General features: G+C 42.4%; 1 protein-coding gene across 1 annotated transcript in view; it reads right to left on the bottom strand.

Moving 5' to 3' along the window:
• Positions 1 to 24582, bottom strand: part of POLD1 (DNA polymerase delta 1, catalytic subunit) — a 384813-nt gene that overhangs the window by 182826 nt on the left and 177405 nt on the right. Inside the window, exons 13-15 of the mRNA XM_053690816.1 lie at positions 15850 to 16041; positions 4557 to 4645; positions 3515 to 3631 (exon numbers count right to left, since the gene is read on the bottom strand). Of these exons, the coding sequence (XP_053546791.1) occupies positions 3515 to 3631; positions 4557 to 4645; positions 15850 to 16041 (398 nt within the window). The remainder of the gene's footprint in view (positions 1 to 3514; positions 3632 to 4556; positions 4646 to 15849; positions 16042 to 24582) is intronic.

The raw sequence follows: 24582 nt of genomic DNA, 5'->3' as shown, positions 1-24582 counted from the left end.
AATACTTAAAGGGACATCAAAGTCAAAATGACTTTCATAATTGAGAAAAAGCATGCAATTTTAAAACAAATTTCCAATTTACTTCCCCTATCAATTTGTTCTGTCTTTTTTTTTTATATGCACACTTTCGTAGGCACCAGCTCCTACTGAGCATGTGCAAGAGTTCACGGTGTATACCCTAGTAGTTAAAAAGGACGATCTTCCTGGAGTCATTCTGAAGTAATCAAAGACTCCAGACTTGTCATCAGAAGCCTTCCTGAACTATGCCCACAGACTGAAAAATTTAAATGAGACGACTCTAGAGTTATTGACTGGCTATTTGTGCTTGGGAAGTTATCAGTAAGGTAATCAGTTAATCATCTTGTCATCACACAGAATGTTTTACCTTAGCTGATGACTTTACAAGCCTGATGATGGTAAAATTACTTCTAAAGTGGTTTAATGATCATCAAATTACTTAAGAATGGTCTCTAAAGTAATCCTGTTTGTCTTGGGTACGTATAGGAGTTTAATTGGCTGATGGCTGTCACATGATACAGTGGGCAGGGAAATTAAGCAATCTTTAATAAAAAAAAAATCAGAATTTTTTTTATTGAAATTTAGAGTGCTTTGTGTTGTCTTTTAATTGTGTGAATTATACAATTCTACTGTATGTAATTTTCCTTTCAGGCAAGATGATCAAAAGCTCTCAGCTCAGATGAAATTATCTAAAATGATCCTCCACACATATATAGGATTAGAGAATGTTGTTTGTTTTATTAAACAGTTATTTAAAAAAAGGAAATTTATGCTTACCTGATAAATTGATTTCTTCTACGATACGACGAGTCCACAGATTCATCATTACTTGTGGGATATTATCCTCCTGCTAACAGGAAGTGGCAAAGAGCAGCACAGCAGAGCTGTATATATAGCTCCTCCCTTCCCTCCAACCCCAGTCATTCGACCGAAGGTATAGGAAGAGAAAGGAAAAGCTAAAAGGTGCAGAGGTGACTGAAGTTTTGAAAAATAAAATAAATCTTAAAAAAAAACAGGGTGGGCCGTGGACTCGTCGTATCATAGAAGAAATCAATTTATCAGGTAAGCATAAATTTCCTTTTCTTCTACAAGATACGACGAGTCCACGGATTCATCCTTACTTGTGGGATACAATACCAAAGCAACAGGACACGGATGAACGGGAGGGACAAGACAGATACCTAAACAGAAGGCACCACTGCTTGAAGAACCTTTCTCCCAAAAATAGCCTCAGAAGAAGCAAAAGTATAAAATTTGGAAAATTTGGAAAAAGTATGAAGGGAGGACAAAGTCGCAGCCTTACAAATCTGTTCAACAGAAGCATCGTTTTTAAAAGCCCATGTGGAAGCCACAGCTCTAGTAGAATGAGCCGTAATTTTTTCAGGAGGCTGCTGTCCAGCAGTCTCGTATGCTAGGCGGATGATGCTTTTCAGCCAAAAAGAAAGAGGTAGCCGTAGCTTTTTGACCCCTACGTTTTCCAGAATAAACAATGAATAGAGAAGATACTAGAAAACTAACAACTAACACCTCTTCACTTTACCTCTTCCTATTACTAGCATAGGCAAAGAGAATGACTGGCGGTGGAGGGAAGGGAGGAGCTATATATACAGCTCTACTGTGGTGCTCCTTGCCACTTCCTGTTAGCAGGAGGATAATATCCCACAAGTATGGATGAATCCGTGGACTTGTATCTTGTAGAAGAAAAGACATTTTATAATAGCTCTACATATGCTTTTCCCATCATGATTGTTGATAAAAACATATAATTCACCTTAAAAGATCAAACAACAAAAGAGACAAGGTGTGGGAGAGGAGAAGGGAAACACTAGTTCACAGGAAAGTAGATAACCGTATTAACCAGAGATTTCTGACAGAAACTGGAACTATCAACATTTTTAGAAGTATTTAACAGCAAAAGGCAGCACAATAAATAATGACTGTATATTTGCAATAATGTTTATTTTTAATAATGAAACAATGTGTGCGTTGTAAAATTTTTAGTTTAACGGCCCTTTTAAGCTTATCTGCAGAAATGCAATTGTCCCTGCCCAAAACATAAAATTACTGCATGCTGTCATAAAATGAATGAAAAATGCCCTTAGAGGTCTTACTATTCTTCACTCTCTCTCTTCAGCCTCAAAGTTCTAAGGGACATTAAAAACTGTTGGATTGTTACGATATCAGATCAAACATGTATAACATTGTTGAAAGCCATATAGTGTGCCAGACACATACACGCTACCTAACTAGGTATTCTCTTCAGCACAGAATACCATAAGAATTAAAGGGATACTAAAACTATCTTTTTCTTTCATGATTCAGATTGAGCAGGCAATTTTAAAGTGAAAGTAAATCCTAGCGTTTTTGAAAAGCTAGGATTGACTATTTAAACAAATAAAGGGGACTTTCATTCATGAAGTATAAGATATTTCATGTAAAAAGCTCCTTTATTTATTTTTTTTCCAGCGATCACCGTTTTGAGCTGCTAAGGAAGCCCACAGCAGATTGCTGTTTTGCTAGAGAGACCGATTTACCGCACGGCTACTTGCGAAGAGGTGAAAACATCACCTCTTAGCAATTTTTTTTTTTTTTTGCCGTGGGCTTCATTAGCAGCTAACAACGGCGATCGGTTACAGCAAATAAAGGAGCTTTTTACATGAAGTATCTTATACTTCATGAATGAAAGTCCCCTTTATTTGTTTCAATAGTCAATCCTAGCATTTCAAAAACACTAGGGTTGACTTTTACTTTAAGCAACTTTCTAATTTAATACTATTATCAATTTTTCTTCATTTTCTTGGTATCTTTATTTTAAAAGCATGAATCTAAGCTTAGGAGCCGGGCTATTTTTGGTTCAGAACCTGAGTAGCACTTGCTGATTGGTGGCTAAATGTAGGGCTGTGCAATATTTTGATTGCAATTTTTTTATTTAAATAATTTTTTCAACACTTATGTTTTTGTATCTTATCGCAAACCTTTTCATTGTACACCCCTATATCTATACGCAGCTCTACAGAATTTTGCAGGGCTATACAAATAAATGATTATAAAAATAATGTATGTAAAAATGTTTGCCAGCAGCTACAATACCTACAGTATAGTATGATTAAAACAATTACACTTTTCATTATGTTGTATCACTGTATTCCATTGTCTTTCTTCTTCTCCTATGATGGACTCGTATTCTTTTATCTAATCAAAACACACTCTAAAAGTGTGCATATTAAAATGAATTTGGAGGAGGAATATAAATTCCACATTACTGAAGCTTAATTACGGAATATACTTACCTTGCAAGCAAATTGCTAAGCGATGGTCTTGGGACTTAATGCACCATATGTTACAAGACACTATCTAAGAATATGTAGGGTGCTTAAAAATCGCAAAGTTCTACATTGTCTAAAACTGGTATCTGCTTTGTGATGATCAGCTGTACCAATAATTACATTTCAACTTCAAGTATCTACAGTCTGCATAATATTATTGACATACGCACCCATATTTATCAGCTGATCCAGCCTGTAGCAAGGTAGTATAACAGAGATTGTGAGCCATCATAATAGATGGATACAGGGACGAGAAATCTAGTGTAGCAATGGGGACGTCATAATACCTGCAAACAAATAGCTTGTTATTTGTAATAAGCACCTTACAGCCAGCCCCACACATTACATAAGACTTTACAAATGTTATTATACTAATAAATGTAGCATATTGCTGGGGGATAACATATGAGATGGACAATGAACTAATATACAGCTGACAAATATTGTTAAATATAGAGTTTGCCAAAAAATCCCCCATGCAATGTACACTTGGGAGACAGGTGACTCTTGAGTGAACAAGGGTGCTGGGATCCACTAAGTGCCTTTTTTAGGGGTAGATTATATTCATACTTCTTTATCAGCAACCCTTCAAGATTCTAATTTTTATCTTGTTACATTTATGGGTTGTCTTTAAGAAAACAATCATGAACCCAATTTTTTTGCTTTCAAGATTCAGATAGAACATTCAATTTCTAAAAAGTTTCCAATTCACTCGTATGATCCCATTTGCTTCTTACTCATGGTATTCTTTGTTGAAGAGCATACCTAAGTATGCTATTCATTTTGAGCACTAGATGGCAACAGTGTCAGGGCTAGTAAACGGCAGCAGTTTGAACAACTCTGCTGCCATCTGGTGTTCCTGTAAATGTATAACAAGGTTGACGGCATCCTTGCAAAGCTGCTGCCATATATTGTTTGAGACATGTGCAAAGCCCTGAACCTTCATACCTGCTTTTCAACAAAGGACACCAAGAGAATATAGCAAATTTAATAGAAACACATTTTTATTTTTTTTATTTTTTTTTATTTTACACAAATCTGAATGATGGAAGGAAAAAATTGAGTTTCATGTCCCTTTAATGAATGACCAATTTTTACCATAACATCAGTGGTCTTGCAATAGAAAGAAAATAAAACCATTTACACCGACTGGGTTAGACTGAATTATGATGTGGTACAATTTTTTTTTTTTATTAGCAACATGAATCTTACCCTTTGCTAGGTTCAATGACTGTAGCCCCTGTATAGTCCTCTCCTCCCTCAGACTTCACCACTGGCATCACTAAATCTTGCTTCATTGCCTACAGTCAGTCAGTCACAAACAAAAGAATATCAGAGAACCACACAAAATGGTATGGTTCATTATACAAAAACAGTCACAAAAATATCAAGTTATAATGACTTTCTTGCTCGCAAATGTAAGATAAAAGCTGTTCTTGCCTAATAAAATGATTAACATACTAAATATTTCCTTAGTCTCTTTATTTAAATATATAATGACTAGGAGAATAATAATAATAATGTTAGGGGAGAGCGTTTGCTGGGGTCTGAGCGTTTGCAGAGTGTTCCATCTCTCTAAGAGACCATCTTTAAGTGGCAAGGCTGAGAATTAGACAAGAATTTCAACTGCACAGATCGCTACTCATTGAAGCCCAACATCTCCTAAATCTAACCTTATTTCTCATTTACTTTCAGGTATGTCCCTTTAAACCCCTCTGTCTCTGCTGGATTTATTACACTGTTTTTAACTCCTGGTATGTCCCTTTAAACCCCTCTGTCTCTGCTGGATTTATTACACTGTTTTTAACTCCTGGTATGTCCCTTTAAACCCCTCTGTCTCTGCTGGATTTATTACACTGTTTTTAACTCCTGGTATGTCCCTTTAAACCCCTCTGTCTCTGCTGGATTTATTACACTGTTTTTAACTCCTGGTATGTCCCTTTAAACCCCTCTGTTTCTGCTGGATTTATTACACTGTTTCTAACCTTTTAATGCCGTTATGCCGTTCTATTCCGTCATAATTACACTGGGCTTTAAAGCCGTTATGACGGAATAGAACGTCATAGCCAACGGCTGTCCTGAAGCCTTCTGTGCTTCTAGGATTTGATTGCGGTCTGGAGGGCGTTCCTAGGATTGTAGGGACGCCCCCCAGATGCGATCCAATAATTGAAATCTCGCGATCGTATTCACGATCGCGTAGTTTCAATTTGTCTACAACGGATCAGTTGTTCCGTTGTAGGCACTTTAACCCTGTCACGAAAGGGTTAACTCGGTATGTCCCTTTAAACCCCTCTGTTTCTGCTGGATTTATTACACTGTTTTTAACTCTTGTGAACCAACTGTCTACTCCATTAATCTGCTCTTTCCTGTCCCCAGTATGTGCATCTCTCTATTATAAACATTTGCTTAATGAATTAATTAATCCCCACCCAATTCCCTTTCTTGAACCTATCCCTCTGATCTCGTAGCAATTCTTAGTCTTCTCACCTGGGTGTAACTTATTTCCCTGTCTGTAATCAATTAAACTCAGCTGTCTGCTGTAGCCTTATAAATTTAAGACCAGTTAGGGGAGAGCGTTTGCTGGGGTCTGAGCGTTTGCAGAGTGTTCCATCTCTCTAAACGACCATCTTTAAGTGGCAAGGCTGAGAATTAGACAAGAATTTCACAACATTTGAGGCAAGCTAAATATTTTCATTCAAAAATCTTTTGCACTTAACATTCTGCTATGTTTTCAGGACTGCTTTTCCTTTTAACAGTCTCATGTCTATTCCACAAGCATACTCAAATGCTCATACCGTACCCTTCTCCACACACAGTTTTTATAGGCCCCTCTCTCCTTTCTTCTCCATACCTTAGCTCTCATGAACTACTTTCTATTTTAAAATCTATATCAACAAACTGCACCACCTCACAGAAATACCACCACTGCTATAAATCTCATTCTCACCTACTCTTACTTTCCATCTTGATGCTATTAGCCTCAGGCGACATCTCTCCAAATCCTGGGCCCACCCTCATTCCCACCATTACCCACTCACGCACTCCTTATAGAAACTTTAATAAAAGCAACACACATAACCTCATTTCCATCCAATGCATTCCACACGCACACACTCCTTTCGCCTGCGCACTATGGAACTCTCGCTCTGTCTGCAACAAACTTACAGCCATTCATGACCTGTTTATATCAAATGCTTTCACCCTTTTAGCAGTTACAGAAACCTGGTTATCTCCTTCTGACACTGTTTCCATTGCTGCTCTCACACATGGTGGCCTTCACTTTAGCCATACCCCTAGGCCAGGTGAGAAACGTGGCGGCAGTGTTGGCATCTTGCTCTCCCCCTCCTGCACTTATCAATACCTACTTCCAATCCCATCGCTCTCCTTCTCCTCCTTTGAAGTCCACTGTATTCACCTGTTCTCCCCTCTCTCCCTCAAAGTGGCAGTCATATATCGCCCTCCTGGACCAACCTCCCAATTCTTTGACAACTTTGCCGCCTGGCTTCCTAACTTTCTCTCTTCAAATATACCAACCCTAATTCTTGGGGACTTCAACATTCCCATTGACAACCCATCTTCCCCCGCTGCCTCTAAACTTCTTTCACTCACATCCTCCTTCGGGCTCTCACAATCTACCCGACTCACCGTGATGGACACTCCATCGACCTGGTATTTTCCTACCTCTGCTCTATATCTGACACCACCTGTCGCCCTTTTCCCATTTCAGACCATCACCTGGTCACCTATAATATTAATGCAAAAGCTAAACCCACTTCTCCATCCCGCCCCGGCACCTGCAGAAATACACATGCTGTGGACCCGCTCTAATTTTCAAAAACAGAATTTATGTTTACCTGATAAATTTCTTTCTCCAACGGTGTGTCCGGTCCACGGCGTCATCCTTACTTGTGGGATATTCTCTTCCCCAACAGGAAATGGCAAAGAGCCCAGCAAAGCTGGTCACATGATCCCTCCTAGGCTCCGCCTACCCCAGTCATTCGACCGACGTTAAGGAGGAATATTTGCATAGGAGAAACCATATGGTACCGTGGTGACTGTAGTTAAAGAAAATAAAATATCAGACCTGATTAAAAAAAAACCAGGGCGGGCCGTGGACCGGACACACCGTTGGAGAAAGAAATTTATCAGGTAAACATAAATTCTGTTTTCTCCAACATAGGTGTGTCCGGTCCACGGCGTCATCCTTACTTGTGGGAACCAATACCAAAGCTTTAGGACACGGATGAAGGGAGGGAGCAAATCAGGTCACCTAAATGGAAGGCACCACGGCTTGCAAAACCTTTCTCCCAAAAATAGCCTCAGAAGAAGCAAAAGTATCAAACTTGTAAAATTTGGTAAAAGTGTGCAGTGAAGACCAAGTCGCTGCCCTACATATCTGATCAACAGAAGCCTCGTTCTTGAAGGCCCATGTGGAAGCCACAGCCCTAGTGGAATGAGCTGTGATTCTTTCGGGAGGCTGCCTTCCGGCAGTCTCGTAAGCCAATCTGATGATGCTTTTAATCCAAAAAGAGAGAGAGGTAGAAGTTGCTTTTTGACCTCTCCTTTTACCTGAATAAACAACAAACAAGGAAGATGTTTGTCTAAAATCCTTTGTAGCATCTAAATAGAATTTTAGAGCGCGAACAACATCCAAATTGTGCAACAAACGTTCCTTCTTTGAAACTGGTTTTGGACACAGAGAAGGTACGATAATCTCCTGGTTAATGTTTTTGTTAGAAACAACTTTTGGAAGAAAACCAGGTTTAGTACGTAAAACCACCTTATCTGCATGGAACACCAGATAAGGAGGAGAACACTGCAGAGCAGATAATTCTGAGACTCTTCTAGCAGAAGAAATCGCAACTAAAAACAAAACTTTCCAAGATAATAACTTAATATCAACGGAATGTAAGGGTTCAAACGGAACCCCCTGAAGAACTGAAAGAACTAAATTGAGACTCCAAGGAGGAGTCAAAGGTCTGTAAACAGGCTTGATTCTAACCAGAGCCTGAACAAAGGCTTGAACATCTGGCACAGCTGCCAGCTTTTTGTGAAGTAATACCGACAAGGCAGAAATCTGTCCCTTCAGGGAACTTGCAGATAATCCTTTTTCCAATCCTTCTTGAAGGAAGGATAGAATCCTAGGAATCTTAACCTTGTCCCAAGGGAATCCTTTAGATTCACACCAACAGATATATTTTTTCCAAATTTTGTGGTAAATCTTTCTAGTCACAGGCTTTCTGGCCTGAACAAGAGTATCGATAACAGAATCTGAGAATCCTCGCTTCGATAAAATCAAGCGTTCAATCTCCAAGCAGTCAGCTGGAGTGAAACCAGATTCGGATGTTCGAACGGACCCTGAACAAGAAGGTCTCGTCTCAAAGGTAGCTTCCAAGGTGGAGCCGATGACATATTCACCAGATCTGCATACCAAGTCCTGCGTGGCCACGCAGGAGCTATCAAGATCACCGACGCCCTCTCCTGCTTGATCCTGGCTATCAGCCTGGGGATGAGAGGAAATGGCGGGAACACATAAGCTAGTTTGAAGGTCCAAGGTGCTACTAGTGCATCCACTAGAGCCGCCTTGGGATCCCTGGATCTGGCCCCGTAGCAAGGAACTTTGAAGTTCTGACGAGAGGCCATCAGATCCATGTCTGGAATGCCCCACAGGTGAGTGACTTGGGCAAAGATTTCCGGATGGAGTTCCCACTCCCCCGGATGCAATGTCTGCCGACTCAGAAAATCCGCTTCCCAATTTTCCACTCCTGGGATGTGGATAGCAGACAGGTGGCAGGAGTGAGACTCCGCCCAAAGAATTATTTTGGTTACTTCTTCCATCGCTAGGGAACTCCTTGTTCCCCCCTGATGGTTGATGTACGCAACAGTCGTCATGTTGTCTGATTGAAACCGTATGAACCTGGTCCTCGCAAGCTGGGGCCAGGCCTGGAGAGCATTGAATATCGCTCTCAGTTCCAGAATATTTATCGGTAGAAGAGATTCTTCCCGAGACCAAAGACCCTGAGCTTTCAGGGATCCCCAGACCGCGCCCCAGCCTATCAGACTGGCGTCGGTCGTGACAATGACCCACTCTGGTCTGTGGAACATCATCCCTTGAGACAGATTGTCCAGGGACAGCCACCAACGGAGTGAGTCTCTGGTCTTCTGATTTACTTGTATCTTCGGAGACAAGTCTGTATAGTCCCCATTCCACTGACTGAGCATGCACAGTTGTAATGGTCTTAGATGAATGCGCGCAAAAGGAACTATGTCCATCGCCGCCACCATCAACCCGATCACTTCCATGCACTGAGCTATGGAAGGAAGAGGAACGGAATGAAGTATCCGACAAGAGTCCAGAAGCTTTGTTTTTCTGGCCTCTGTTAGAAAGATCCTCATTTCTAAGGAGTCTATAATTGTTCCCAAGAAGGGAACCCTTGTTGACGGGGATAGAGAACTCTTTTCCACGTTCACTTTCCAGCCGTGAGATCTGAGAAAGGCCAGGACAATGTCCGTGTGAGCCTTTGCTTGAGGAAGGGACGACGCTTGAATCAGAATGTCGTCCAGGTAAGGTACTACTGCAATGCCCCTTGGTCTTAGCACCGCTAGAAGGGACCCTAGTACCTTTGTGAAAATCCTTGGAGCAGTGGCTAATCCGAAAGGAAGCGCCACGAACTGGTAATGTTTGTCCAGGAATGCAAACCTTAGGAACCGATGATGTTCCTTGTGGATAGGAATATGTAGATACGCATCCTTTAAATCCACCGTGGTCATGAATTGACCTTCCTGGATGGAAGGAAGGATAGTTCGAATGGTTTCCATCTTGAACGATGGGACCTTGAGAAATTTGTTTAAGATCTTGAGATCTAGGATTGGTCTGAACGTTCCCTCTTTTTTGGGAACTATGAACAGATTGGAGTAGAACCCCATCCCCTGTTCTCTTAATGGAACAGGATGAATCACTCCCATTTTTAACAGGTCTTCTACACAATGTAAGAACGCCTGTCTTTTTATGTGGTCTGAAGACAACTGCGACCTGTGGAACCTCCCCCTTGGGGGAAGTCCCTTGAATTCCAGAAGATAACCCTGGGAGACTATTTCTAGCGCCCAAGGATCCAGAACATCTCTTGCCCAAGCCTGAGCGAAGAGAGAGAGTCTGCCCCCCACCAGATCCGGTCCCGGAACGGGGGCCAATATTTCATGCTGTCTTGGTAGCAGTGGCAGGTTTCTTGGCCTGCTTTCCCTTGTTCCAGCCTTGCATTGGTCTCCAAGCTGGCTTGGCCTGAGAAGTATTACCCTCTTGCTTAGAGGACGTAGCACCTTGGGCTGGTCCGTTTTTACGAAAGGGACGAAAATTAGGTCTATTTTTTGCCTTGAAAGGCCGATCCTGAGGAAGGGCGTGGCCCTTACCCCCAGTGATATCAGAGATAATCTCTTTCAAGTCAGGACCAAACAACGTTTTCCCCTTGAAAGGAATGTTTAGTAGCTTGTTTTTGGAAGACGCATCAGCCGACCAAGATTTCAACCAAAGCGCTCTGCGCGCCACAATAGCAAACCCAGAGTTCTTAGCCGCTAACTTAGCCAATTGCAAAGAGGCGTCTAGAGTGAAAGAATTAGCCAATTTGAGAGCATTGATTCTGTCCATAATCTCCTCATAAGGAGGAGAGTCACTATCGAGCACCTTAAGCAGTTCATCAAACCAGAAATATGCGGCAGTAGTGACAGGGACAAGGCATGAAATGGGTTGTAGAAGGTAACCCTGCTGAACAAACATCTTTTTAAGCAAACCTTCTAATTTTTTATCCATAGGATCTTTGAAAGCACAACTATCCTCTATGGGAATAGTGGTGCGTTTGTTTAAAGTAGAAACCGCTCCCTCGACCTTGGGGACTGACTGCCATAAGTCCTTTCTGGGGTCGACCATAGGAAACAATTTTTTAAATATGGGGGGAGGGACGAAAGGAATACCGGGCCTTTCCCATTCTTTATTAACAATGTCCGCCACCCGCTTGGGTATAGGAAAAGCTTCTGGGAGCCCCGGCACCTCTAGGAACTTGTCCATTTTACATAGTTTCTCTGGGATGACTAAATTTTCACAATCATCCAGAGTGGATAATACCTCCTTAAGCAAAATGCGGAGATGTTCCAATTTAAATTTAAATGTAATCACATCAGATTCAGCCTGCTGAGAAATGTTCCCTAAATCAGTAATTTCTCCCTCAGACAAAACCTCCCTGGCCCCCTCAGATTGGGTTAGGGGCCCTTCAGAGATATTAATATCAGCGTCGTCATGCTCTTCAGTAACTAAAACAGAGCAGCCACGCTTACGCTGACAAGGGTTCATTTTGGCTAAAATGTTTTTGACAGAATTATCCATTACAGCCGTTAATTGTTGCATAGTAAGGAGTATTGGCGCGCTAGATGTACTAGGGGCCTCCTGAGTGGGCAAGACTCGTGTAGACGAAGGAGGGAATGATGCAGTACCATGCTTACTCCCCTCACTTGAGGAATCATCTTGGGCATCATTGTCATTATCACATAAATCACATTTATTTAAATGAATAGGAATTCTGGCTTCCCCACATTCAGTTAAACACTAAAAAACTCTAAGCCATCTCCGTGGAGATGTTGCCTGTACAACGGCAAAGAGAATGACTGGGGTAGGCGGAGCCTAGGAGGGATCATGTGACCAGCTTTGCTGGGCTCTTTGCCATTTCCTGTTGGGGAAGAGAATATCCCACAAGTAAGGATGACGCCGTGGACCGGACACACCTATGTTGGAGAAAATCATTCAAAATCTCCTCCCTTACACTTCCACTATAACCTGCCCTGATCTCGCTACAGCCCACTATAACAAAACTCTCTCCTCTGCACTAGACACACTTGCCCCTCCCCAGCAAAACACCACACAGTCAGTTACAGCCCTGGCATGCTCAGCATACACGCTATTTGCAAAAATGCTCTCGTACTGCTGAGCGTGTCTGGAGGAAAACTCACTCTGAACCTGATTTCATACACTATAAGTTTATTCTTCACTCATACACTTCTGCCCTTCACTTAGCCAAGCAAACCTACTTCTCTTCTCTCATATCTACTCTTTCCTCAAACCCTAAACAACTCTTTTCCACCTTTAACTCTCTCCTCTACCCACCTGCTCCACCACCCCCGTCTGTCTTTAGTGCTCAAGCCCTGGCAGACTACTTTTTAAACAAAACACGTACTATCCGAAGCAACATCCCAACGCCAACCTGCAATATTCCAACAGGCCCAATTACTCCCTCTGCCACCCTCTCTATCTTCCATCCAGCCACTGAGAATGAAGTTTCTTCCTTACTATCTTCCTCACGCCTCACTACCTGCCCACTCGACCCTATCCCTTCCCATCTAATACCCTCCCTATCTTCCACCCTCACTCCTGCTCTTACCCACATCTTCAACCTATCTCTCTCTACCGTCTCATTCCCATCTTCTTTCAAACACGCAAAAGTCACTCCCATACTCAAAAAACCCTCCCTCGACCCTAATTCTCCCGAAAGCTACCGCCCCATATCACTGCTTCCACTAACATCAAAACTCCTTGAAAAACTAGTTTACAATCGCCTAACCCACTTCCTGTCCACCAACTCCTTGCTTGACCCACTGAAATCCGGTTTCCGCCCAAAACATTGAGACTGCCCTTACCAAGGTTACAAACGATCTTCTCTCTGCAAAAAATATTGGCCACTACTCTATACTCATCTTACTCGACCTCTCAGCTGCCTTCGACACAGTTGACCACCCCCTCCTCCTACAGACCCTTAGCTCTTTTGGCCTCTGCGACACTGCTCTTTCCTGGATTCACTCCTATCTTTCCCACAGGTCTTTTTCAGGTGTCATTTGCCGGTGACTCCTCCTCTCCTATGCCTCTGTCTATTGGAGTACCTCAAGGATCTGTTCTGGGTCCTCTACTCTTCTCCATCTATACTTCTTCGCTGAGTAAACTTATCAACAGTTATGGCTTCAAATATCACCTCTATGCTGATGATACCCAGATCTACCTCTCCACCCCTGCTCTCTCTCCCTCTGTCCTTTCTCATGTCAGCGACTGATTATCTGGTATTTCTTTCTGGATGGCCTCTCACCAGCTAAAGATTAACATGTCCAAGACTGAGCTCCTTCTTATCCCCCCCTCAAGTTCTATGCCGATTTCTGACTTCTCTATCCCTGTTGACGGCATCACCATTTCCCCATCGCCCCAAGTCCGCTGCCTTGGAGTCACACTTGACTCAAATCTATCATTCGTCCCCCTTATCCAATCGCTTTCTACATCCTGCCGCAACCATCTACGCAATATTTCCAAAATTTGCCCTTTTCTGAGTGCTGACACCACAAAGCAAATAATCCACTCCCTTGTTATCTCCCGACTTGACTACTGCAATAACCTACTCGCTGGCCTTCCTCTTTCCCGCCTCTCCCCCCTTCAATCCATCCTAAATGCCTCTGCCAGGCTGATCCACCTTTCCCGTCAATCTGCATCTGCTGCACCTCTCTGCGAGTCCCTTCATTGGCTCCCCATTCACAGCAGAAATAAATTCAAAATTCTCACCCTTACATACAAAGCTCTCACCAACGCCGCTCCTCTCTAATACACAAGTATACTCCAGCCCGTCCACTAAGATACAACAATGACCTGCTCCTTGCATCCGCAACTATCACCTCTTCTCATGCTAGACTGCAGGACTTCTGTCGTGCAGCACCTATCCTCTGGAACACTCTCCCTCGTGCTGTCAGGCTTTGCCCTAATCTGTCTTCCTTTAAATGTTCCTTGAAGACTTTTCTGTTCAGGGAAGCCTACCACCCAACAAAATAATAAATTAACTTCACTTACCTAACATTTCCCTCATCTAACTCTGTATTAACATCTTTCCAAATCTTGCAGTCCTCCCCTCCTGTTTCTCAACCTCCTACCCTTCTAGATTGTAAATTCCCACGGGAATAGGGCCCTCAATCCCTCCTGTATGTGTTTGTAAATTTTGTCCTGTCTTTTACAAGTCTTGTATTGTTTTATTTAAATTAATTGTATCCATGGACAGCGCTGCGGAATATGTTGGCGCTTCATAAATAAAGTATAATAATAATTGTATAATTATTACATATTAGTATTAACTGAACGTGTTCATTTTCAAGACCTGTTAAAAGGGACATGAAACACAAAGATTTTATTTCAAGATTCAGATAGAGCATACAATTTTGAATAACTTTCTTATTTATTTCTGTTATCTAATTTGCACAGTATCCTTTGTTGAAAATCATACCTAAGTAGACTTAGGAGCTGTGAGCTAGCTGTTCATTGGTGGCTTCACATATATACCTCTTTTCATTGAAATTTTCTTTAAGTTTTTTTTTTTTTTCATACAAAATAAAATAAAATATACATATGTCAAACATTCCTCATTAAAAAAATTTCATGTAACACATTATACAGCTTCAAAAAAAATACAGTCTCTTTCATCAAGTCACAATAATCTAGAACAAATTGTGTAGGTAAACTTTCAGCTTACTTAGTGATCAACAAGACCACTATAAACAAAACTGTGATTGCAACCGTCTCTGCAGTTGTCTTCGTCGTGGGTCCCGGCTCATATACTGAAACCCAGCTTCTAAAGTGGTATCATTATACTCTCTGCTGTCTATTGGATTCAAAGTACATTATAAAGGGTTCCCATCTTGTTAGAAATCTCTCAGTGTCATTAAGGGTTTCAGCAAATGTACCTGCCATATTGTTGTGGTACTCTAATTTATTATGTATAAAGGAAAAATCAGGGGGGGCGGACTTCCAGAATTGGGCCACGCTAATTTTAACTATGGTGCAAATCATCATAACTAGTTTAAGGTGGATCTTTGGAATACCTGGGATTGGAAAGTGAAGTAAAGCCTGTTCTATTGTTAGTGTTATTTGTTTTTGGGAAATTGTGCTTAATAATTGTGAAGTGTATTCCCAAACATCCCTAATTCGTTCACATTCCCACCACATATGGATATATGATCCCCTTTCCCCGCAACCCCTATAGCATAGGTGGGATAGCGAGCCCTCTGACCCGTGTGTCCTAGTGGGGTGGAGATACCATCTAAAAGCTACCTTAATATAGTTTTCCTTAAGTAAAGCGTTCTGTGTAAAGGATAGTCCGTTCAGTAGGTTTGTGTTCCACGTTTTAATTGGCCAGGATTGACCTATATCATGTATAAAGTTAATATTATATACCTCTTTTCATTGGCTTATAAAGGTGTTTGGCTAGCTCCCTGTAGGGCATTGCTGCTCTCTCTTTCAATAAAGGATACCAAGAGAATAAAGCAAAACTGTTGAACAGAAGTACACTGGAAAGTTGTTTAAAACTGTATGCTCTTTTTGAATCATGAAAGAAAAATGTTGGGTTTCATGTCCCTTTAAATTTGATCACATTACAGGCTTTTTAAGTGTATATCTTGACTTTTATAAAATAAAAAAATTAAAAATTAAGTGTGCACTTACCTGTCTGAGTAGCTGGGAAACCACTTTAATCTGCTGCCCACGGGACAAGAGATAGCTGAGGGGTACCCCAGTTACACGTGCCATCTCCATGTAGTTGATGACGCACATGAGTTTCTCAAGAAGTCGAAGAGGTAAGTAGGCATCCTTTAGGCAGTACACAGCCAATCTCCTGCGAGTTTGTTCATTGCCTCTCTGCCAAAGTATGTAAAAAAAGTAAATATATGATAAAATACTTAATACATACACAAGCAAATGAGAAATGTGTACAATTACTGTCTTGTTATAATGAAGAAAGAGAAACTTGGAATTCTGGAATAGTCCTTAAAAGTGAAGACTAGTATTAATATAAATAAATAATTGGTTCTTCAGCTGGTAGGACATAGTCCAACATCATAGAAAAGAAAATTTATGCTTACCTGATAAATTTGTTTCTTTTTAGACACGATGAGTCCACGGATTTCATCCTTACTTGTGGGAATACGCCTCCTGGTCAGCAGGAGGAGGTAAAGAGCACCACAGCAGAGCTGTATATATAGCTCCTCCCTTCCCTCCCACTCCAGTCATTCGACTGAAGTTAGGAAGAGAAAGGAAAAGCCAAGGTGCAGAGGTATCTGAAGTTTTAACATAAATAGTAATAACCTGTCTTATAGAACAGGGCGGGCCGTGGGCTCATCATGTCTAAAAAGAAACAAATTTATCAGGTAAGCATAAATTTTCTTTTCTTTTTAAAGACACGATGAGTCCACGGATTTCATCCTTACTTGTGGGATACAATACCAAAGCTATAGTACACGGATGAAAAAGGAAGGACAAGACAGGAAACCTAAACGGAAGGCACCACTGCTTGAAGAACCTTTCTCCCAAAAACAGCCTCAGCCGAGGCAAAGGTATCAAATTTGAAAAAGTGTGAAGAGAGGACCAAGTTGCAGCCTTGCAAATCTGTTCAACAGAAGCAACATGCTTGAATGTCCATGAGGAAGCCACAGCCCTAATGGAATGAGCCGTAATTCGTTCGTTTGAGGAGGCTGCTGTCCAGCAAACTCATATGCAAAACGGATGATACTCTTCAGCCAAAAAGAAAGAGGTGGCCGAAGCTTTCTAACCCCTACGTTTCACTGAAAAAAACAAACAAAGAAGACGATTGTCGAAAATCCTTAGTCGCTTGTAAGTAAAACTTTAAAGCACGGACTACGTCTAAATTACGTAACACAGACGTTCCTTCTTAGAAGGATTAGGACACAAGGAAGGAACATCAATCTCCTGATTAATATTCTTGTTTGAAAAAAACTTTAGGAAGAAAACCAGGTTTTGAACGTAACACCACCTTATCCGAATGGAAAAAAAGATAAGAGAATCATATCGTAAAGCCGAAAGCTCAGATACTCTTCAAGCAGAAGAAATAGTAACTAGAAACAAAACTTTCCAAGATAATAACTTAATATCTATGGAATGCAGAGGTTCAAATGGAACCCCTTGAAGAACTCTAAGAACTAAATTTAAACTCCAAGGAGGAGCAATTGGTCTAAAATACAGGCCTGATTCTTGTCACATCTGGAGCATCTGCCAGACGCTTGAGTAAAAAAATAGATAAAGCAGAAATCTGTCCCCTTAAGGAACTTGCCCCTTCTCCAATCCTTCTTGGAGAAAAGACCAAATCCTGGGAATCCTAACCCTACTCCATGAGTAGCCCTTGGATTCACACCAATAAAGATATATACGCCATATCTTATGGTAAATTTTCCTAGTAACAGGCTTACGTGCCTGAATAAAAGTATTTATGACCGAATCAGGAAAACCTAGCTTAGATAAAAGTGTTCAATCTCCAAGCAGTCAGCTGCAGAGAAACTAGATTTGGGTGATGGAAGGGACCCTGAATGAGAAGGTCCTTCCTCAATGGAAGCTTCCACGGCGGCCGAGATGACATGTCCACCAGATCGGCATACGCCAGCGCAATGAGGATCACCAATGCCCTCTCCTGTTTGATTCGAGCAATCACCCGGGGAAGGAGAGCAAACGGAGGGAATACATATGCTAGGCTGAAACCCCAAGGAACTGCCAAGGCATCTATCAGCTCGGCCTGGGGATCCCAAGATCTGGACCCGTATCCCGGAAGTTTGGCATTCTGACGAGACGCCATAAGGTCCAACTCCAGCCGACCCCATCTGAGAATCAGATGTGAAAATATTTTCGGATGGGAAGTCTGCCTGCTCAGAAAATCTGCCTCCCAGTTTTCCACCCCTGGGAGGTAGATCGCCGACAGATAGCAAGAGTAAGTCTCCGCCCACTGAATTAGTTTGGCTACCTTGATCATCGCTAAGGAACTCCTTGTTCCTCCATGATGATTGATGTAAGCCACTGTCGTTATGTTGTCCGACTGGAATCTGATGAATCGGTCCGAGGCCAACTGAGGCCAGGCCTGAAGCGCATTGAATATCGCGCCCTCAACTCTAGAATGTTGATAGGAAGGAGAGATTCTGCTTGAGTCCATACACCCTGAGCCCTTAAGGAGCTCCAGACTGCTCCCCATCCTAACAGGCTGGCATCCGTTGTTACAATCACCCATGCGGGTCTGCAAAAGCATGTACCCTGGGATAGATGATCCAGCGACAACCACCATAGAAGAGAGTCCCTTGTCTCCTGATCTAGGGTTATTCGAGGAGACAAATCTGTATAATCTCCATTCCATTGCCTGAGCATGATTATGCTGCAGAGGCCTAAGATGAAAACGTACAAATGGTACGATGTCCATTGCTGCCACCATCAATCCGATTACCTCCATGCACAGAGCCACTGACGGCCGAGGATTGGACTGAAGGGCTTGACATGTATTCAGAATCCTTAATTTCCTGACCCCCGTTAGAAAAATCTTCATTGACATAGAGTCGATTAGGGTACCCCAAAAGGGTACCCTTGTCTGAGGAATTAACTCTTTCCCAGATTTACCTTCCACCCGTGAGTTCTCAGGAAGGCTAGCACAACCTCGGCATGAGACCTTGCTAGTTGATAAGATGACGCCTGGATCAGAATATCGTCCAGATAAGGCGCCACCGCAAAGCCCTGCGGTCTTAGAACCGCCAGTAGAGACCCCAGAACCTTTTGTGAAAATTATGGGCGCTGTGGCCAAACCGAAAGGGAGAGCTACAAACTGAAAATGTTTGTCAAGAAAGGCAAACCTCAGAAACTTGTGATGATCTCTGTGGATAGGAACATGAAGATATGCATCATTTAGATCCACTGTAGCCATGAATTGACCCTCCTGGATCAATGGAAGAATGGTACGAATAGATTCCATCTTGTTTAGACTCTTGAAGTCCAAGCTAGGTCTGAAGGTTCCCTCCTTTTTGGGAACTACAAACAGATCTGCATATCAACCCTGTTCCTGTATTGGAACGGGACAATCACTCCTGTGGAAGAGAGGCCTCTTACACAATTGGAGAACGCCTCTCAATTTATCTAGTCTGCAGATAATCTTGAACGAAGAAATCTTCCTCGGGGGGAAAAAATATCTGAACTCGCACCCGAGTTGGAATAATAAAGGAAGTCTGCCCCCTACCAGATCCGGTCCTGGATTGTGGGCAAATCTATCATGCTAACTTGGAATCAGCAGCAGGGGTATTTAATTGTACTTGTACCATAACTGGTTGTAAAGTTGGGATCAGTGTCCCTTTAAACACAATCCCTTAACTCCCATGATGTCAGAGATAAATTCCTGTAAGCCCGGTCCAAACAGGATCCTCCCCATGTAAGGAATAGTCCGAAGTTTAGACTTGGATGCCATGTCCGCAGGGCAAGGATTCAACCATAAGGTCCTGTGGGCTAGGAAATAAAAACTCGAAATCTTAGCAGCTAATTTAATAATCTGCAGCGAAGCATCAGTAATAAATGAATTTAGCAAATTCATGAGCCTTAATCCGAACCTGGATTTTATCCATAGGACTTTCTAACTCAAAAATCTCATCAGCCAAAATGCCGTCGCCCTAGTGTCATAAAGTACACAGCTGGCAGTCGGTGGAAGCCCTGGAGTACATCTCCGGAACCTTTGAAGGAAACAACTACCCTCTAAGGAAGTAGTGGTTCTTTTAGCCAAGTTGAAAACCACACTAACCCTAGGAATGTCTACCCAGGCTCCTTAGCTGAGATGGGTATTTCTCATTAAACATAGGAAATGCAGTCTTGCGTTCTTATAATTTACTTGATGTACTAGAATAAATTACACCGATACAGTCTGAATCATCCAGGGTAGAAAAACTGCAAAGAAAAACTCTAGTAAGGTTAGCTTCCACTTGGGAAGAAAGCATAGAATGCATGAGATACAGGATAAAATGACACTGCAGTAGCATGTGGAATTGAACACTCAAAACTCCAGCTTGCAAGTAACCAAAGTTACCCACAAGCTCACAGAGGAACACCATGTGGGCCCTAACATTTTGTGGACACTGTAGGAATGTGGTATAAAATGACCATTGTCAACATACTCCCCAATAGTAAATATCTTAAGAGAAGGTTTCAGAAAAACAGAATTTATGTTTACCTGATAAATTACTTTCTCCAACGGTGTGTCCGGTCCACGGCGTCATCCTTACTTGTGGGATATTCTCCTCCCCAACAGGAAATGGCAAAGAGCCCAGCAAAGCTGGTCACATGATCCCTCCTAGGCTCCGCCTTCCCCAGTCATTCGACCGACGTAAAGGAGGAATATTTGCATAGGAGAAATCATATGATACCGTGGTGACTGTAGTTAGAGAAAATAAATCATCAGACCTGATTAAAAAACCAGGGTGGGCCGTGGACCGGACACACAGTTGGAGAAAGTAATTTATCAGGTAAACATAAATTCTGTTTTCTCCAACATAGGTGTGTCCGGTCCACGGCGTCATCCTTACTTGTGGGAACCAATACCAAAGCTTTAGGACACGGATGATGGGAGGGAGCAAATCAGGTCACCTAGATGGAAGGCACCACGGCTTGCAAAACCTTTCTCCCAAAAATAGCCTCAGAAGAAGCAAAAGTATCAAATTTGTAAAATTTGGTAAAAGTGTGCAGTGAAGACCAAGTCGCTGCCTTACATATCTGATCAACAGAAGCCTCGTTCTTGAAGGCCCATGTGGAAGCCACGGCCCTAGTGGAATGAGCTGTGATTCTTTCAGGAGGCTGCCGTCCGGCAGTCTCATAAGCCAATCTGATGATGCTTTTAAGCCAAAAAGAGAGAGAGGTAGAAGTTGCTTTTTGACCTCTCCTTTTACCAGAATAAACAACAAACAAGGAAGATGTTTGTCTGAAATCCTTTGTAGCCTCTAAATAGAATTTTAGAGCACGAACTACATCCAAATTGTGCAACAAACGTTCCTTCTTTGAAACTGGATTCGGACACAAAGAAGGCACGACTATCTCCTGGTTAATATTTTTGTTAGAAACAACTTTCGGAAGAAAACCAGGTTTAGTACGCAAAACCACCTTATCTGCATGGAACACCAGATAAGGAGGAGAACACTGCAGAGCAGATAACTCTGAAACTCTTCTAGCAGAAGAAATTGCAACCAAAAACAAAACTTTCCAAGATAATAACTTGATATCAACGGAATGTAGGGGTTCAAACGGAACCCCCTGAAGAACTGAAAGAACTAAATTGAGACTCCAAGGAGGAGTCAAAGGTTTGTAAACAGGCTTGATTCTAACCAGAGCCTGAACAAAAGCTTGAACATCTGGCACAGCCGCCAGCTTTTTGTGAAGTAAAACAGATAAAGCAGAAATCTGTCCCTTCAAAGAACTTGCAGATAATCCTTTCTCCAAACCTTCTTGAAGAAAGGATAGAATCTTAGGAATTTTTATCTTGTTCCATGGGAATCCTTTAGATTCACACCAACAGATATATTTTTTCCATATTTTATGGTAGATTTTTCTAGTTACAGGCTTTCTGGCCTGAACAAGAGTATCAATGACAGAATCTGAGAACCCTCGCTTTGATAAAATCAAGCGTTCAATCTCCAAGCAGTCAGTTGGAGTGAGGCCAGATTCGGATGTTCGAACGGACCTTGAACAAGAAGGTCCTGTCTCAAAGGTAGCTTCCATGGTGGAGCCGATGACATATTCACTAGATCTGCATACCAAGTCCTGCGTGGCCACGCAGGAGCTATCAAGATCACCGATACCCTCTCCTGTTTGATCCTGGCTACCAGCCTGGGAATGAGAGGAAACGGTGGGAACACATAAGCTAGGTTGAAGCTCCAAGGTGCTACTAGTGCATCCACTAGAGTCGCCTTGGGATCCCTGGATCTGGACCCGTAGCAAGGAACCTTGAAGTTCTGACGAGACGCCATCAGATCCATGTCTGGAATGCCCCACAATTGAATTATTTGGGCAAAGATTTCCGGATGGAGTTCCCACTCCCCCGGATGAAATGTCTGACGACTCAGAAAATCCGCTTCCCAATTTTCCACTCCTGGGATGTGGATTGCAGACAAGTGGCAGGAGTGAGTCTCCGCCCATTGAATTATTTTGGTCACTTCTTCCATCGCCAGGGAACTCCTTGTTCCCCCCTGATGGTTGATATACGCAACAGTCGTCATGTTGTCTGATTGAAACCGTATGAATTTGGCCTTTGCTAGCTGAGGCCAAGCCTTGAGCGCATTGAATATCGCTCTCAGTTCCAGAATATTTATCGGGAGAAGAGATTCTTCCCAAGACCAAAGACCCTGAGCTTTCAGGGGTTCCCAGACCGCGCCCCAGCCCACCAGACTTGCGTCGGTCGTGACAATGACCCACTCTGGTCTGCGGAAGCTCATCCCTTGTGACAGGTTGTCCAGGGTCAGCCACCAACGGAGTGAATCTCTGGTCCTCTGATCTACTTGTATCGTCTGAGACAAGTCTGTATAATCCCCATTCCACTGACTGAGCATGCACAGTTGTAATGGTCTTAGATGAATTCGCGCAAAAGGAACTATGTCCATTGCCACGACCTTCAAACCTATTACTTCCATGCACTGCGCTATGGAAGGAAGAAGAACAGAATGAAGTACTTGACAAGAGCTTAGAAGTTTTGATTTTCTGGCCTCTGTCAGAAAAATCCTCATTTCTAAGGAGTCTATTATTGTTCCCAAGAAGGGAACTCTTGTTGACGGAGATAGAGAACTTTTTTCTACGTTCACTTTCCACCCGTGAGATCTGAGAAAGGCCAGGACAATGTCCGTATGAGCCTTTGCTTGTGGTAGAGACGACGCTTGAATCAGTATGTCGTCCAAGTAAGGTACTACTGCAATGCCCCTTGGTCTTAGCACCGCTAGAAGGGACCCTAGTACCTTTGTGAAAATTCTTGGAGCAGTGGCTAATCCGAATGGAAGTGCCACAAACTGGTAATGCTTGTCCAGAAAGGCGAACCTTAGGAACCGATGATGTTCCTTGTGGATAGGAATATGTAGATACGCATCCTTTAAATCCACCGTGGTCATGAATTGACCTTCCTGGATGGTAGGAAGAATTGTCCGAATGGTTTCCATTTTGAACGATGGAACCTTGAGAAATTTGTTTAGGATCTTGAGATCTAAGATTGGTCTGAATGTTCCCTCTTTTTTGGGAACTATGAACAGATTGGAGTAGAATCCCATCCCTTGTTCTCCTAATGGAACCGGATGAATCACTCCCATTTTTAACAGGTCTTCTACACAATGTAAGAATGCCTGTCTTTTTATGTGGTCTGAAGACAATTGAGACCTGTGGAACCTCCCCCTTGGGGGTAGCTCCTTGAATTCCAGAAGATAACCTTGGGAGACTATTTCTAGCGCCCAAGGATCCAGAACATCTCTTGCCCAAGCCTGAGCGAAGAGAGAAAGTCTGCCCCCCACCAGATCCGGTCCCGGATCGGGGGCCAACATCTCATGCTGTCTTGGTAGCAGTGGCAGGTTTCTTGGCCTGCTTACCTTTGTTCCAGCCTTGCATTGGCCTCCAGGCTGGCTTGGTTTGAGAAGTATTACCCTCTTGCTTAGAGGATGTAGAACTTGAGGCTGGTCCGTTTCTGCGAAAGGGAAGAAAATTTGGTTTATTTTTAGCCTTAAAAGACCTATCCTGAGGAAGGGCGTGGCCCTTAAACACCAAAAAACTCTAAGCCATCTCCGTGGAGATGTTGCCTGTGCAACGGCAAAGAGAATGACTGGGGAAGGCGGAGCCTAGGAGGGATCATGTGACCAGCTTTGCTGGGCTCTTTGCCATTTCCTGTTGGGGAGGAGAATATCCCACAAGTAAGGATGACGCCGTGGACCGGACACACCTATGTTGGAGAAAAGAAGTGTAATTTTTTTTTTTAAACTTCTTTTTCTGTTGTGCAGAAAACAATCCAATTAAAGAGTTAACATTGCTGTTAATATACATTGCTAAGTACATGAAAGAAGCGATGCCACATGCCACAATTCCATATAAAATCTGCAAGGAACCGCAGAGCACTGCATGCGGTCAAAAATATTTGAGACACTGTAGGAGAAAAAATGTGGCATTGATCCACCGGTGTCAACAGACCCCTAATAGCAATAGCTTTAGAAGGAGTATAATTAATAAAAATTTGACACATAAAAAGCGGTACGGTTTCTTTAAACCTTAAAGTAATCTTTTATAGCATCCTAAGACACAAAGGATGAGGCTAAACAAAGACAACTGAAAAATTATTATAAACATAACATAGGTTAGCCTTCACTTGAAGCACGGACTATGTCTACTGTCCCTTTAAATTTTAAAAGCAACATAATT

Source organism: Bombina bombina, chromosome 8 (genome assembly GCF_027579735.1).
Source record: "Bombina bombina isolate aBomBom1 chromosome 8, aBomBom1.pri, whole genome shotgun sequence".
NCBI classification, from domain to species: Eukaryota; Metazoa; Chordata; class Amphibia; order Anura; family Bombinatoridae; genus Bombina; species Bombina bombina.
Note: the sequence above shows the minus strand (reverse complement) of the source record. Positions and strands in the feature narration are given on the sequence as shown.